At 30.5% G+C, this 12,271-nt stretch overlaps 1 protein-coding gene across 1 annotated transcript; it reads left to right on the top strand.

Annotated features, from left to right (window-relative positions):
- Window positions 1-2,714: 2,714 nt before the first annotated feature.
- On the top strand, window positions 2,715-11,254 carry SmF (small ribonucleoprotein particle protein SmF). The gene is made up of 3 exons (XM_076478793.1): window positions 2,715-2,841; window positions 8,069-8,194; window positions 10,989-11,254. The coding sequence occupies exons 1-3, from the start codon at window positions 2,836-2,838 to the stop codon at window positions 11,118-11,120; spliced, it is 264 nt and encodes an 87-aa protein (XP_076334908.1). The 5' UTR covers window positions 2,715-2,835; the 3' UTR covers window positions 11,121-11,254.
- Window positions 11,255-12,271: the final 1,017 nt, after the last annotated feature.

Here is a 12,271-nt window from a genome sequence, read left to right as displayed (position 1 = left end):
AGGCAAGCTAGCACTGACTATATAGAAAATAACTCGGATTGTTCGTCGAAATGGTATTTTAAGTGTCTCCTCAGTGAGTCATCAGAACTTCACAAAACTATACAATGTTTCGTTTTATAACAATGTCTATGCAATGATTGAGTCACATTTTCTGTGAATGTCTGTAACTATTACAGCAAAAAGTTTGAATTTTTTGCTCTTTTTTCTTCTGCTTCTTTTGTATTACACGATAACTCCAAAACAAATCAATGGTATCAACCAGATTCACTGAAGAGATATAGTTTTAAACGAAGTATCCGCTTTTATAAGTACTACTAATAACTAGTAGTATTTTTTAAGAATCATAATTTTCGTCTAACTGATATTATCAATACTCTTTGAAGTTAGCTTTCTCACAGAAATTTGGTGTTTTTTCAAAGACCTCAGGTATTTGTTTTTTGTTTGTTTAGAATTAAGCAAAAAGCTACACAATGGGCTATCTGTGCTCTGCCCACCACGGGTACCGAAACTCAGTTTTTAGTGTGTAAGTCCGAAGGACATTTTACTAAAATGTTATAGAAATTTACAACACAAAGTTTGATTAACAATAGTCATATCATTTAAAATGTCTCTGATAGAACTATAGAAACAGAGTATGGTGTCTTTAAGTATGCTCTGCACTTTCATCTGTGACGGATGCTTCTGGCTAATTTTCTTCTCTAATATAGTAATCCAACATTAGTAATGGTTAACTTAGCTAAAAGAATTTTTGAACTGGCCATTTAGCTCAATCACGTAAAAATCACCATACAAATGGAAAATTTCATTTTCTTAAAACCGTAGAACACTTATGCATTTATTGTCCTTAATATTCAACTTTATATTTTCAATCTTCTCACTTCTAATATAATTCATACTGGTAATTCTAAGGAAGGATATTCAATCAAATTCACACTACTTGTGTGCTCAGAGCAAAGTCAAAATCTTCAAAACGAAAACAAATTTTAAACAGTTGTAAACATTTTTTCTTGAAGCTGAAAATATTAAGATTCGTGTTGTGAAATCACATAGTTAGCCATCAGAAGTTGTGAAAAAAAGTCCATAAGTTATTGTACTCCAACAAGCCTTCTTCAAATTCTACTGTCCCCCTATAGGACAGCGTTAAGCCTATGGATTTACAACGCTAAATTAAACGGTTTGATTTTACGCAGTGGTTACAGCAAATAGTCCGAAGCGGCTTTGCTATGAGAACATACACAATTGCATGGCCAAGCGCGTAAGGCGTGCGACTCGTAATCCGAGTGTCGCGGGTTCGCGCCCGCGTCGCGCTAAACATGCTCGCCCTCCCAGCCGTGGGGGCGTATAATGTGACGGTCAATCCCACTATTCGTTGGTAAAAGAGTAGCCCAAGAGTTGGCGGTGGGTGGTGATGACTAACTGCCTTCCCTCTAGTCTTACACTGCTAAATTAGGGACGGCTAGCACAGATAGCCCTCGAGTAGCTTTGTGCGAAATTAAAAACAAACAAACAAACAAAACAAAACATACACAATCTCTACTGGCAATGTAATATACTCTTTTTATTGTACGTTCTAAAATAAAGATTTGTACAAAGTTATACATTCTTCCAATTTTAATTCTGACGTTAAATTTCGCACTAAACCAGTGTAGAATCCACATTTTTAGCTTGTTAAAAAACCAAAAATAACCTAACTTTGCCAACACTCGATTTATCAATAAACAAAGTCAAGTCTAATCATGATGAACATTTTGATTAAGGAGAACGGAGATGGTGGAAAACTTTTATTTGTTCGTTGTCAAGTTGATCTGTGCTGTGATCATCCTGAATTTTAGCATTATACTTTCTAGGGCTAACAGTTGAGCATTGACAGCCACAAAATAAATAATTACTATTAGGATTAAAACGCATAAGCTGCTATCCTCTCATATTTCTGTATCTGGCATGATCTGATAGTTAGTCTCGCAATCTGAAGGTTTTGGGCTTGAGTCCTGTCCTCAAACATTTTCACTTTTAAGCCATGGGAACGTTATAATATAATGATCAACCCCACTTTTTGTCAATTAAAGAGTAACTCAAGTTCTAGCAGTGAGTGGTGGTGACTAGCTGCATTTGCTACAGTCTATTATTTCAAACTTTGGGATAACTAGAGCAGAAATCCTTAAGTAACATTGTCCAAATTTAAGAGAAACAAACAAACTCACGTTTCTGAAAATCTAAGCATAAATTCTCATCATATCTTATTATCTAGACAAAATTAAACAATTAAACCATTCTTCACAGAGAGAAAGCACCCCACCCTTCCCTGTGGCTTAGTAGTAAGTGTGAGTGAAGACTTACGACACTAATAATGGGATTTCAATATCCTTGATGGGCTTAACACAGACAGCTCATTGTGTAACTTTGCGCTTAACAACAACAAAAGCAAAATGAACTTTTAATATTTGTTTGAAAGTATGTTATATGTCTCACTATATTAGGTAAAACTGATCTATTTGTAGAGTGTCTGTCTCCTATCTTTGCATCAAGGGACATTGTAAAATGTTGTTTTTAACATTACTTATACTTTTAACTATTCCAGTTTTAAAATGAATAGAAAATCTTTAGTTTAAAATAGTAGTGTACTTCGAGAATTTTTATTCGGTTTGTTATGTTTACTGATATAATTTATATTCAAACTCACTGTATTATTTTAGTTTTAGGTAGTATTTATTGTGTTCTCGTAAAATTATTTTAAATAATAATAATAAGTTACGCTCTATACCTTTAGATGTCTCTACAGATAATATATTCAGTGTGCCTTTGAATTTGAAGTAACGTGGTACATTGTGTTTCGTAATGTCGGTAAGTTTAAGTTCATTTTAAAAATCAGCGTTATTGTCTGTAATTTTATTTGTTTATCAGATATTCATGTAGTTGTTAAAATGTTTTGATTTTTTTAAACAACGAATAATAATATCTATTTATAATCCGATTCGCGGAGTCAGTAGGCTTACAAGTTACATAGTTATTCTGCACTCTATAGTTACGGTTTACATTTATTAGTGTTACAAAGTTTTTGAACAATTTCGCGTGTCGTTATGTTTTATGATAGTTTTGTACACAGGTCAGCAAGCTATCGAGGATTTTATCAGGGAATTTTCAAAACAGGTTGTGCGTTAATATTAACACTAGTACAATGCACATTCAAGGCATATTACTCAAAAGGGAAACAGGAAAGGTTGTTCTTGATAACGAGAAACCCACTTGAAATAAAAATGTATTTCAGAACAGCTGGTAAGGGTATTAACACTTTTATTGATAAGCAGAGAACAACATTTTGATCTTTCTAGGCCATCTTCAGGTTAACGTTGTTCTTTGCTTTTCAGTAAAAGTGTTAATACCTATGGTAGCTGTTCTGAGATACACAGGAGAGGATATTCTGTGGGGTTAATGCAGGAACAATTTGAACTTGGACTCCTTGGGTGCTACTTTCTTAACTTTTAAGACCTAACTACTTTATGTTGGTAAGAATATGGGAGGAATATGATTAGTAAAATTTTATGATGTGCAAGAGCCAAAGGTTGTATTAGCTCATCCTTGCAAAGTTCTCATGTATTACATCATTTTGGAATAGAACTTACAGCATATTTTCCCCATTCACTGTAGGATCTCACTTCTGCCATGCTTCCAGGTTTAGTTGACCTCTTACACAAATGAAAAATGTTTACAAAAACAATGCAACCCCCTCCAAAAAAATGCACTGGGATGCCACTGCAAGTGTCCAGCAAAAGTCTTAACACAACTCTGCCAAGAGTAACTGAAACAAATTTTATGGTAATCAGTTATTGTTTTTGTATAATATCAGTGTTTTGATAAGCATGTTTCAGCCTGACCTACACAGTAAATTAAAACTTAATGATACATATCACATGCCAATCAGTTACTCAAATTGACATCTTAAAAATATCAAAAGGAAAAATTCAGGATAAATTGTTGTACTTGTTTAAAAAAAAATTGTTGAATGAATTCAGATGACATTTGTATAAATGTCACATGCCATTGAATTAGTTTGTCCTTTTACAACAGTAAAAGAAAGCTCTCGAGTCAGATGAGATTTTTGTGTAATATCAAAAAATATTACACATAAACATGTTTCCACCTGGACATGGCAGTAATTAAAACTGAAGGACACAAATCATATGTAAATCTAATTGCTATTAATAAATTGTGCCTTTACCAATACTTTGTCAAATATAAGCTGTTCTGGTGAGCCCTGATATTGTGTAAAATACCTTAACTGTTTGGGATATGCTACGTATAGTGTGTTTTACATATTAAATAATTTTCTGTACTTTTACTTCTAAGATCTTGTTTTTATTAATGTAGATTTTGTCCCCTATTAATTTTGTGATTGGCTGATCCACACTGGAAAAAAGAATACTAGTTTATTGATTTGTCATTCTTTTGAAGGATAGTAAAGCTAATTCAAGTTTTAAAAATATCAAAAAGTAATCAGTATTAAAAATGATTATATTAATGTTTACCTTAATTCTGATTTGTAAATGTCTTAAAATTATAATTACATTTCACTTATTTCATATATCATTCTTGCTATAACAATTTTTTTATCCAAATGATAACATAAACAGCATCTATGCCATTGCTGTGCTTGCCATATCTCAACTGGCTTGGTAATAGAGGGATACAGCTATTAAATGGAAGGGAAGAGATGAAATTTTAGACCTGTCAAGGCTAGAATAACATCTTTCACATTTTAATTGATATCAATGATAAAGGGGAATGAATAGTCAATAAATTTGCCAATAATATTGAAGTCTCCAGTGTTGCTGGCTCCAAGGAGGATGCTGCTGCTTTACAAAATGATCATTTGTTGAGTTGGATAAATAAAAGGCAGATTGTTTTAATTATAATAAATGCCAGGCTATTCATATAGTTAATAATCCAAATTACAAGTATTGGAAGAAAATTATTTTGATTTTCTCTTTGATCGGTCCCTTAAACCATTCAAGCATCATACTGTTAATGGTAGGATGTTGATTTAGCATCTTTTCTTTATAGGAAATGGTAAGTGTAGGGGATATTCATAAAGACTGGAGGGTAGGAGTGGTTATCTTCAGCTTAAAGTTTTTTTTCTAATAGGGTGGTTAGTCTCTGGAATGAGTTGCTTTCTGGTGTGGTGGGTGAAGTAACTTTAGGAAATGTAAGGGAAATCTTTAAGCTCTCAAATGAAGGATTGGTTCTAAGTTTGTTTTTTAAGTCATTGAGATAACCTGGAAGAACCAATAGTAGCCTTTTCCTCACATTGTATGTTAGAAAAACTTGCCAGTATGGGATGTGACATATAGTGTGGTTGACATCTTATTTCATATGGATATTCTTTGTTTTGATACTTAAGTCCTTATAACTGTCAAAATTATTCATCCTTGAAACACACTTTTTTCTTATTATAACAAATGCTAGATGGAACACATTTTTGTCTGCCTTGGACAGTTGATTCTAAGTGTCACATATAGTATGTTGATAGATTACTTCCAATATTTTCTAATTTATTCAAAATGATGTAACACCAGTTAATAAAGTAAAAATGTTCAATGTATCAAAAAAAATGTAAACAAAGTGAAGAATGTGAATATTCATACTAAATGAGATTAAAATCAGTTTTTTTATTAACATTTTTTTGTATGTATTGATTTTCTTGTTTACATTGTAGTGTTATTTTCACAGTAATCCTAAATAATATAAATAAGACAGCATTAACAAGTTACAATGATCATGGCAGTAGACAACACTTGGGCATATGTTATTCTCATATGTGATTTTTTTCTAATTGGTTGACACATAAAGTTTTGATTTGCTGCCCTTTCTTGGCAGAAATATGTTCATCCATGTTTTTGGGCTTTTATATTAAAAAGACAAACATAACTGAATTGAGAATAATTCTATTTTGATTGTTCTAAATGACAAGGTAATTTAAAGACATAAGGTGTGTAATTGAATTTCTAAGAGCTGTCCCATTCAGCCTTGTTGATTGAGATTTTAGAGTATTACAGATAAAGTATAAAGAAACAATTATTTTTATTTCTAGAGGACAGAGTAACTGATGTACATAGTATACATTGTAAATTTTAATTTACTGCCCTGTCTGGATAGAACTTTACTCATTTGTGTCCAGGTCTTAAGATTGTGATCAAACATTCTTAAGTGTTGTATTCTATCTTTTTATGGCATTACCATCATTCTGAAATAAGTAACCTTTGTCTCACTAAGCAGTAATATTAAGTGAACAGCTGTTAAGCTGTTGGTGTATACTACTACTAGTCTATTAATAGTAGTAATTAAAACATTTGCTAATGCAACATAAACATTAAAATAATAAAACTAAAAATCATAATCAGTGTCTGCCTAGTTTTACATTTATATTGGTCATCTAATATATTACACAATGCAACAAAATTTTTACTTTTTCTTGCTCCTGGGCAGAAAGTGTTATTTCCCAATTTCTTATGCCTGAAGTAAATGGAAAATACCTATTTTTTCTCTTCAAACTTTGTGACCTGGGGGTGTATTATGAAAACATGATGGGAGGTTATATTTGGAGGCCGATACATGAAAATGATTTACATTACAGTTGCAAATCTCAAAACTACTCACTTCTAAACATTTTTATTCATATGTTGTTTTATTCAGACCTGATGTTAATGAAAATGTACAAATTTGCCCGTTTTTATGTAGAAAATAGGTTATTTTCTAAATTTCATTATCCAGGTCACAAAAGAGAAGTTTGAAGGGAATAATGGCCATTTTTTTTACTTTAACAACATAAGCAATTAAGAAATAACAAATACCATCCAGGAACAAAATTTGTGTTACCTAATGTGATCAATATTGACACAACATGTGAAGCAGGAAAATGATGGGTCTTCTTCAATCTAGCTATCTGCACCAGTTTGTAAGATAGCTAATTTTACTTTCATGTTGTTATAGTTTTGTTTACCATTTATTTATTATTCTTTCTATCATTTAATTTAGTTATACATTTTTAGTTTTATTAATATATGATAATAAATGTTACCTTGCCTTGTATCTGGAACATCGTGAATTTGAGTATGTTTACATCATGAAATTACAAGCTACCATAGTAGTGATGTACATATATTAATAATAGCTAATCACATGAAATGTGATGTTGTGGTCTAAACATTAAATAAAAACTATTTCTTGGTCTTAAATTACTTTATTCATAAGCAATAATTAGGACAAATTATTGCTCCTTGTTATTTATCTTGAAGTGGTTTACTTTTAGAATATTGTTTTTCTTGGAAGTAAGTTTTTTCTTCTTCTGGTTCTCCTTCCTGATACTTTTATTGAAATTAATAACCTTGATATTAATGCTGTATTATTTATTAATATTTATGTCAAGTCCTGGTCAGTTATGGATTGACTGTTTTTTTAAGTTAAAAACTTGTACTTCACTTTGTATATTTTGAATTTCCATTGTTGTTACACTTTTGTTCACTTCTAGTTATAGCAACACTTTGTCTTAGTCTGTTACAAATTGTATTTGTTCTTCTACTAATCTTTAACATATACACTAATTTTAATTTCTGTACACCCATACTAAACAGTTCTATGTATATTTTGACAGTCTTTTGTTATATATTTTAATAGTGAGAAACTACTTAAAGTTTTGGTCACCAATGAATGAGAAGTTCACACAATGTCCAGAAATGTTTTTTGGTCATTGCTATGAATTAGGTACCTCTGTTAAACTGTAAGCATTTTAAAGTGTTTATGAAGGCTGGTTCCTTTGAACAATCTATCAGTAGTTACCAACTATAAATAAAGTTTGCATATCTTTCATGTTTTTCCTGTTCCTTTGAACTGACTATAGCACTTCATTTGGAATAAAAGTTTTTTAAAAATTTAAATATTTAATGGATTTCAGTATTAATTAGTGGAGTTAGTGTTTGTTTATTGTTCAGTTAGTGTAAAGATGGTTGAATTGTATTTTCAGGTGGTAAATATGAATTCTTAAATGTGAGAAATAGTTTTATTGATTTTCTTCTAGAGTTTACCTCTCAATCCAAAGCCTTTCCTCAACAGTCTGACTGGAAAACCCGTAGTTGTGAAACTAAAGTGGGGAATGGAGTACAAGGGATATCTTGTATCTGTGGATGGATACATGAACTTACAGGTAATTGTAGCATATTTAACAATACCTCATTTATCATAATGTGAAAATCTCTTAGGCCCATTGCTTAATTTCTAGAAAAAAAAGATTACTGACAGAGGTAGAGTTATATAAGATTACAATTTAAATATTGTAGAGTGCTATTTAAAATGACCTTTGAGGAAGTAGTGTAGTTGACTGCACTATTAAAGTGTCAATTGGCTGTGCAAATGAAATAGTTTTAAGATAGTGGTTTTTCTGCCTTTAGACAGAAAAAAAAATATATAACAGCTTACAGATTTCACATCTGGAAAGGTCTAATAGAAATTAAGTACTGTTTAGACCACATAATCTGTTAAAACTTCATTCTTGGTTGGTTATGGAATGTTTACATGATATATATAGCTAAAACTTCATAAATTAAATTTTGTTTGATTTTCTACTTGTTTATTTGTTTAGTCTGTGCCAGCTGTACTTAATATTTTTGCACAACACTGGAAGTTGTTTGAACAATGACACAAAGTTGTAACATCATTTGTGTAAAAGTGAATGAAGATTATCTCTGTAATTTGGAAATGTTTGTGGGTTTAAAACTTGGATAATTTTCTCATTTTATTTGTAAGTAGTCAAAAATTTGGAAAATGAGTTACAATATTGAAAAATGTTACATGTGGGTGAGTAGAACTTTGTAAAAGATATGTTGTCTCAATGAGATGAATAATGATATTGTGTAGAAAGAACATGATACAAGTATAACTGTTAATACTTACAACCTTTGCTTAAATATTTGGTTGTGATGAAAATTCTACATTTCTGATCTATATATAGAAATTTGAATTTTAAAGTAAGAAACTTGTTATAGTGACATGAAATATTGGTAAGGCTTTATATATATTGCAGTAGTTCTCAAGACTTTGTTTGTAGTGTTACATATAAATTATGTTTGAATCTGATTTATTATGTAACATACAGTACATAAGATTTCAAACAGCATGAAATTTCTCAACAAGATTGATAAGCACAATTTTATTTCTTAACATATGTTTTAATATACAAATAATAATACTATTTATAGTTATGGTTATGACAAATAGTTATTAAAAATATTGGTTTATATTCATGATTTTATCAACTTACAAACTATACTGAGTCTTCTATCTGGTCTAGAACTGAATGTTTTACCGACTGTCCAGGTCCACGATGAGCAAATTAATTCTAAGTTGATATTGTTACACCTTGCTCAAACTAACTAGCTTAGTTGGCCTAACATCACTGACATTTTACCAATGAAGATATTTAATGTCTGAAGTTAATTCACTGAAGTTCAATGGTTCATAATGTTTAAAATCTATAAATGTTCCTTATCAACTATGTAGTTTTCCACATAATAAGTGTAAATCACAATTATAGATTCTGAAGCTTGTACTGACTGTAGTTGGTCAAAAATATTCTATTATCTTCTCTTTTCAAGTTGATTTATAAACTTTTAGGTGAGGTTTTAAAAAGTTCAATTGGCAACAGTACTGGCAAACACATTATTGATTGTTACACTCAAGAATATTCTCCAAACTTAGAGAACAGGCAGGACTTGTGCAATATACATTTAGCAATACATGTCACATGCATTAAACTGAAACAAATGCAAATATTAAATACATAATAGTAAATTTGTTACACTGGACCATTGGCATCATTCTGTTTTTTATCTTGGCATATATAAAAGGGATTTATATATTTTTTTCCTATAATTATGCAGCCTTTCCATGGACCACCTGAATTATTAAGAACTACTATGTTACATTTTTGCCATTTTATTCCAAGAAGAACAAAGTTATGCAAAAAGTATCAAGATAGACTACTATAATAATATTTAACTTTTAAACCATAAAAATAAGAGGTTTGGGACTGGATCTTTCCTAAGACATAATTGAAGATAAATATAGATAATTGAGGTTAATAGGAGTTTGTAGAATCTGAGCTTTAAATGTATTTTTGAATAAATAGAACCTGAATATATAATTCAATAAATAACAGCTCTGAAACTCATATATTATATTTTCTTAGCAGTATCTACTGTTAAGAGTTGAGTTGGTTGAATAAATTACCCAGTGGCTTATTTAAATATGTGAACTTTTGCTGAATTAATATATTAACTGAAAATATTACATTTTGATCAGTTGGTTTTTTTATGGCTGCAAGAGTCTGAGTAAGACCACTACAATGGAAAATGTTTAGCACAAATAGCCCTTGTGTAGTTTTGCACATAATTCAAAAAACAAACAAATGTTGCAGTGCAGAAGAACTTCATGTTTTTTATTATAAGAAGACAGTGATTTAGAAAATGTGATTCATATGCACAGTTGAAGAGTGATGCATGTATATTTGGCAATTCAGAAATGATGTAATTTTAGTGAGAAAAATATTAGTCTTGTGGAGAAGTAAAAAAAAAACTTTAAATATAGTTTTACTGAAAATTTGAATATTTCTAGGATATTTTTCTTAGTTTTCTGCACAAGAGGATGAAAGCTGTTTCTTTGTTTAGTGGTACTGAGGCATCTTTAGGAAGAATGTATATTCAGTTGTTTACTGTTTGCAAAAATATTATACCAATATATAGCACAGTATGCATCAGTATAGATTAACAAGTTAGAAGAAGCACAACCTTCTGGGAAAGTGCTTAGAAAATAAAGATTCTTATTTGCACAAAAATGAACTTACTAAATGTTTATGTAATGTTTTATATAAGTGTTCTATGACAATAACATATCAATAACAGTGCTAAATATTTCATAATAATTTTTGTCTGATTATTTTTCAGCTGGCAAATACTGAAGAATACATTGATGGTAACTGTACTGGGAATCTTGGGGAAGTGATGGTTAGATGTAACAATGTCTTGTATATCCGTGGGGCAGAAGAAGAGGAAGAAGATGGAGAAATGAAAGAGTAATCATAATGGACTTTGTATGTGTACAACAATTCTATTGACTTTGTTACCCATTTTGGGTTTGTAAAATAGTGTCATTCAAACATACTTGTCATCTCATTAAATAAAATAAAAAATAATTAGCCTTTTTATTAAAACTTTCCCCTCTTGTAGAAATTTATTTTATCCTATGATAAACTCATCACTAAAAACAAAAGTTTACAAATACAATATTTTATACAAAATACGTCACTTAAGGAATGATTTTAGTGCCAAATGAATGACTGTGTATGTTTAGTGTAAGCTATATAGAGTTACAAGCTAAAATATCCATCATCCAATGGGGGACATTTAAACATAATTAAAACTAAGTTTAACGGAAATCGTATATTTCAAAGTTATAACTTGAATATAAAGTTTATCTCAATTTTTAAATTATAACAAAGCTTCTTCATAAACAACATTTGCAGTTTGCTTTCATCTGCCAAGAAATAATGATTTTGAGGTGATTCGTCCTTTGAACATTCCACATCTCAGTGACCATGAGAAAACCATGGTAGATGTCAACTTGCCATGATTTTTTTGAGATTGACTTAGTAGGCTGGGAGTAATTAACCAACAGGCTTTACAAACCAGAAATAGGGTTATGTTAATTTTTTTGATCAACTTAGGACATTCTCCACAGTTCATAGTATTTGCATGTATATTTTGGTTGCAACTGACCTAATAGTGATGGAGGAGTTATGGTACAAACAAACACTGATTTCATTTTTATATACATAAATAAAATATACATAGTTAAAGCATTCATAAATAGATTTGCAGTGTTAAAAATATTTGTGGAAACATACCTGGTATTAGCAAGTAATGAATAGTTTCAAGTAAATATACAATCTGTCATTAGCAAAATACATTATTAGAAATATAAAAGGAGAGAGGATAAGTAAAATGCACATACTCCAAAAAGAATAGTAAACCTTGTTTTTATGTACAAGTTTATCAATGTATTCCTCCAGAATGTTGTTTCAAATGTCCTGTATTATTCCTCACAATCCAGCAAAGTTTTGAGGTTGCTATTTAATCTTCTGAGTGTTCACATAGTCTATAAAGCCTTGATAATACTTAAATCAGAACTTTGTGCAAGCTAGACCATAGGTGTGAATGTTTTGTTGGCT

Source organism: Tachypleus tridentatus, chromosome 13 (genome assembly GCF_004210375.1).
Source record: "Tachypleus tridentatus isolate NWPU-2018 chromosome 13, ASM421037v1, whole genome shotgun sequence".
Taxonomy (NCBI): Eukaryota; Metazoa; Arthropoda; class Merostomata; order Xiphosura; family Limulidae; genus Tachypleus; species Tachypleus tridentatus.
Note: the sequence above shows the minus strand (reverse complement) of the source record. Positions and strands in the feature narration are given on the sequence as shown.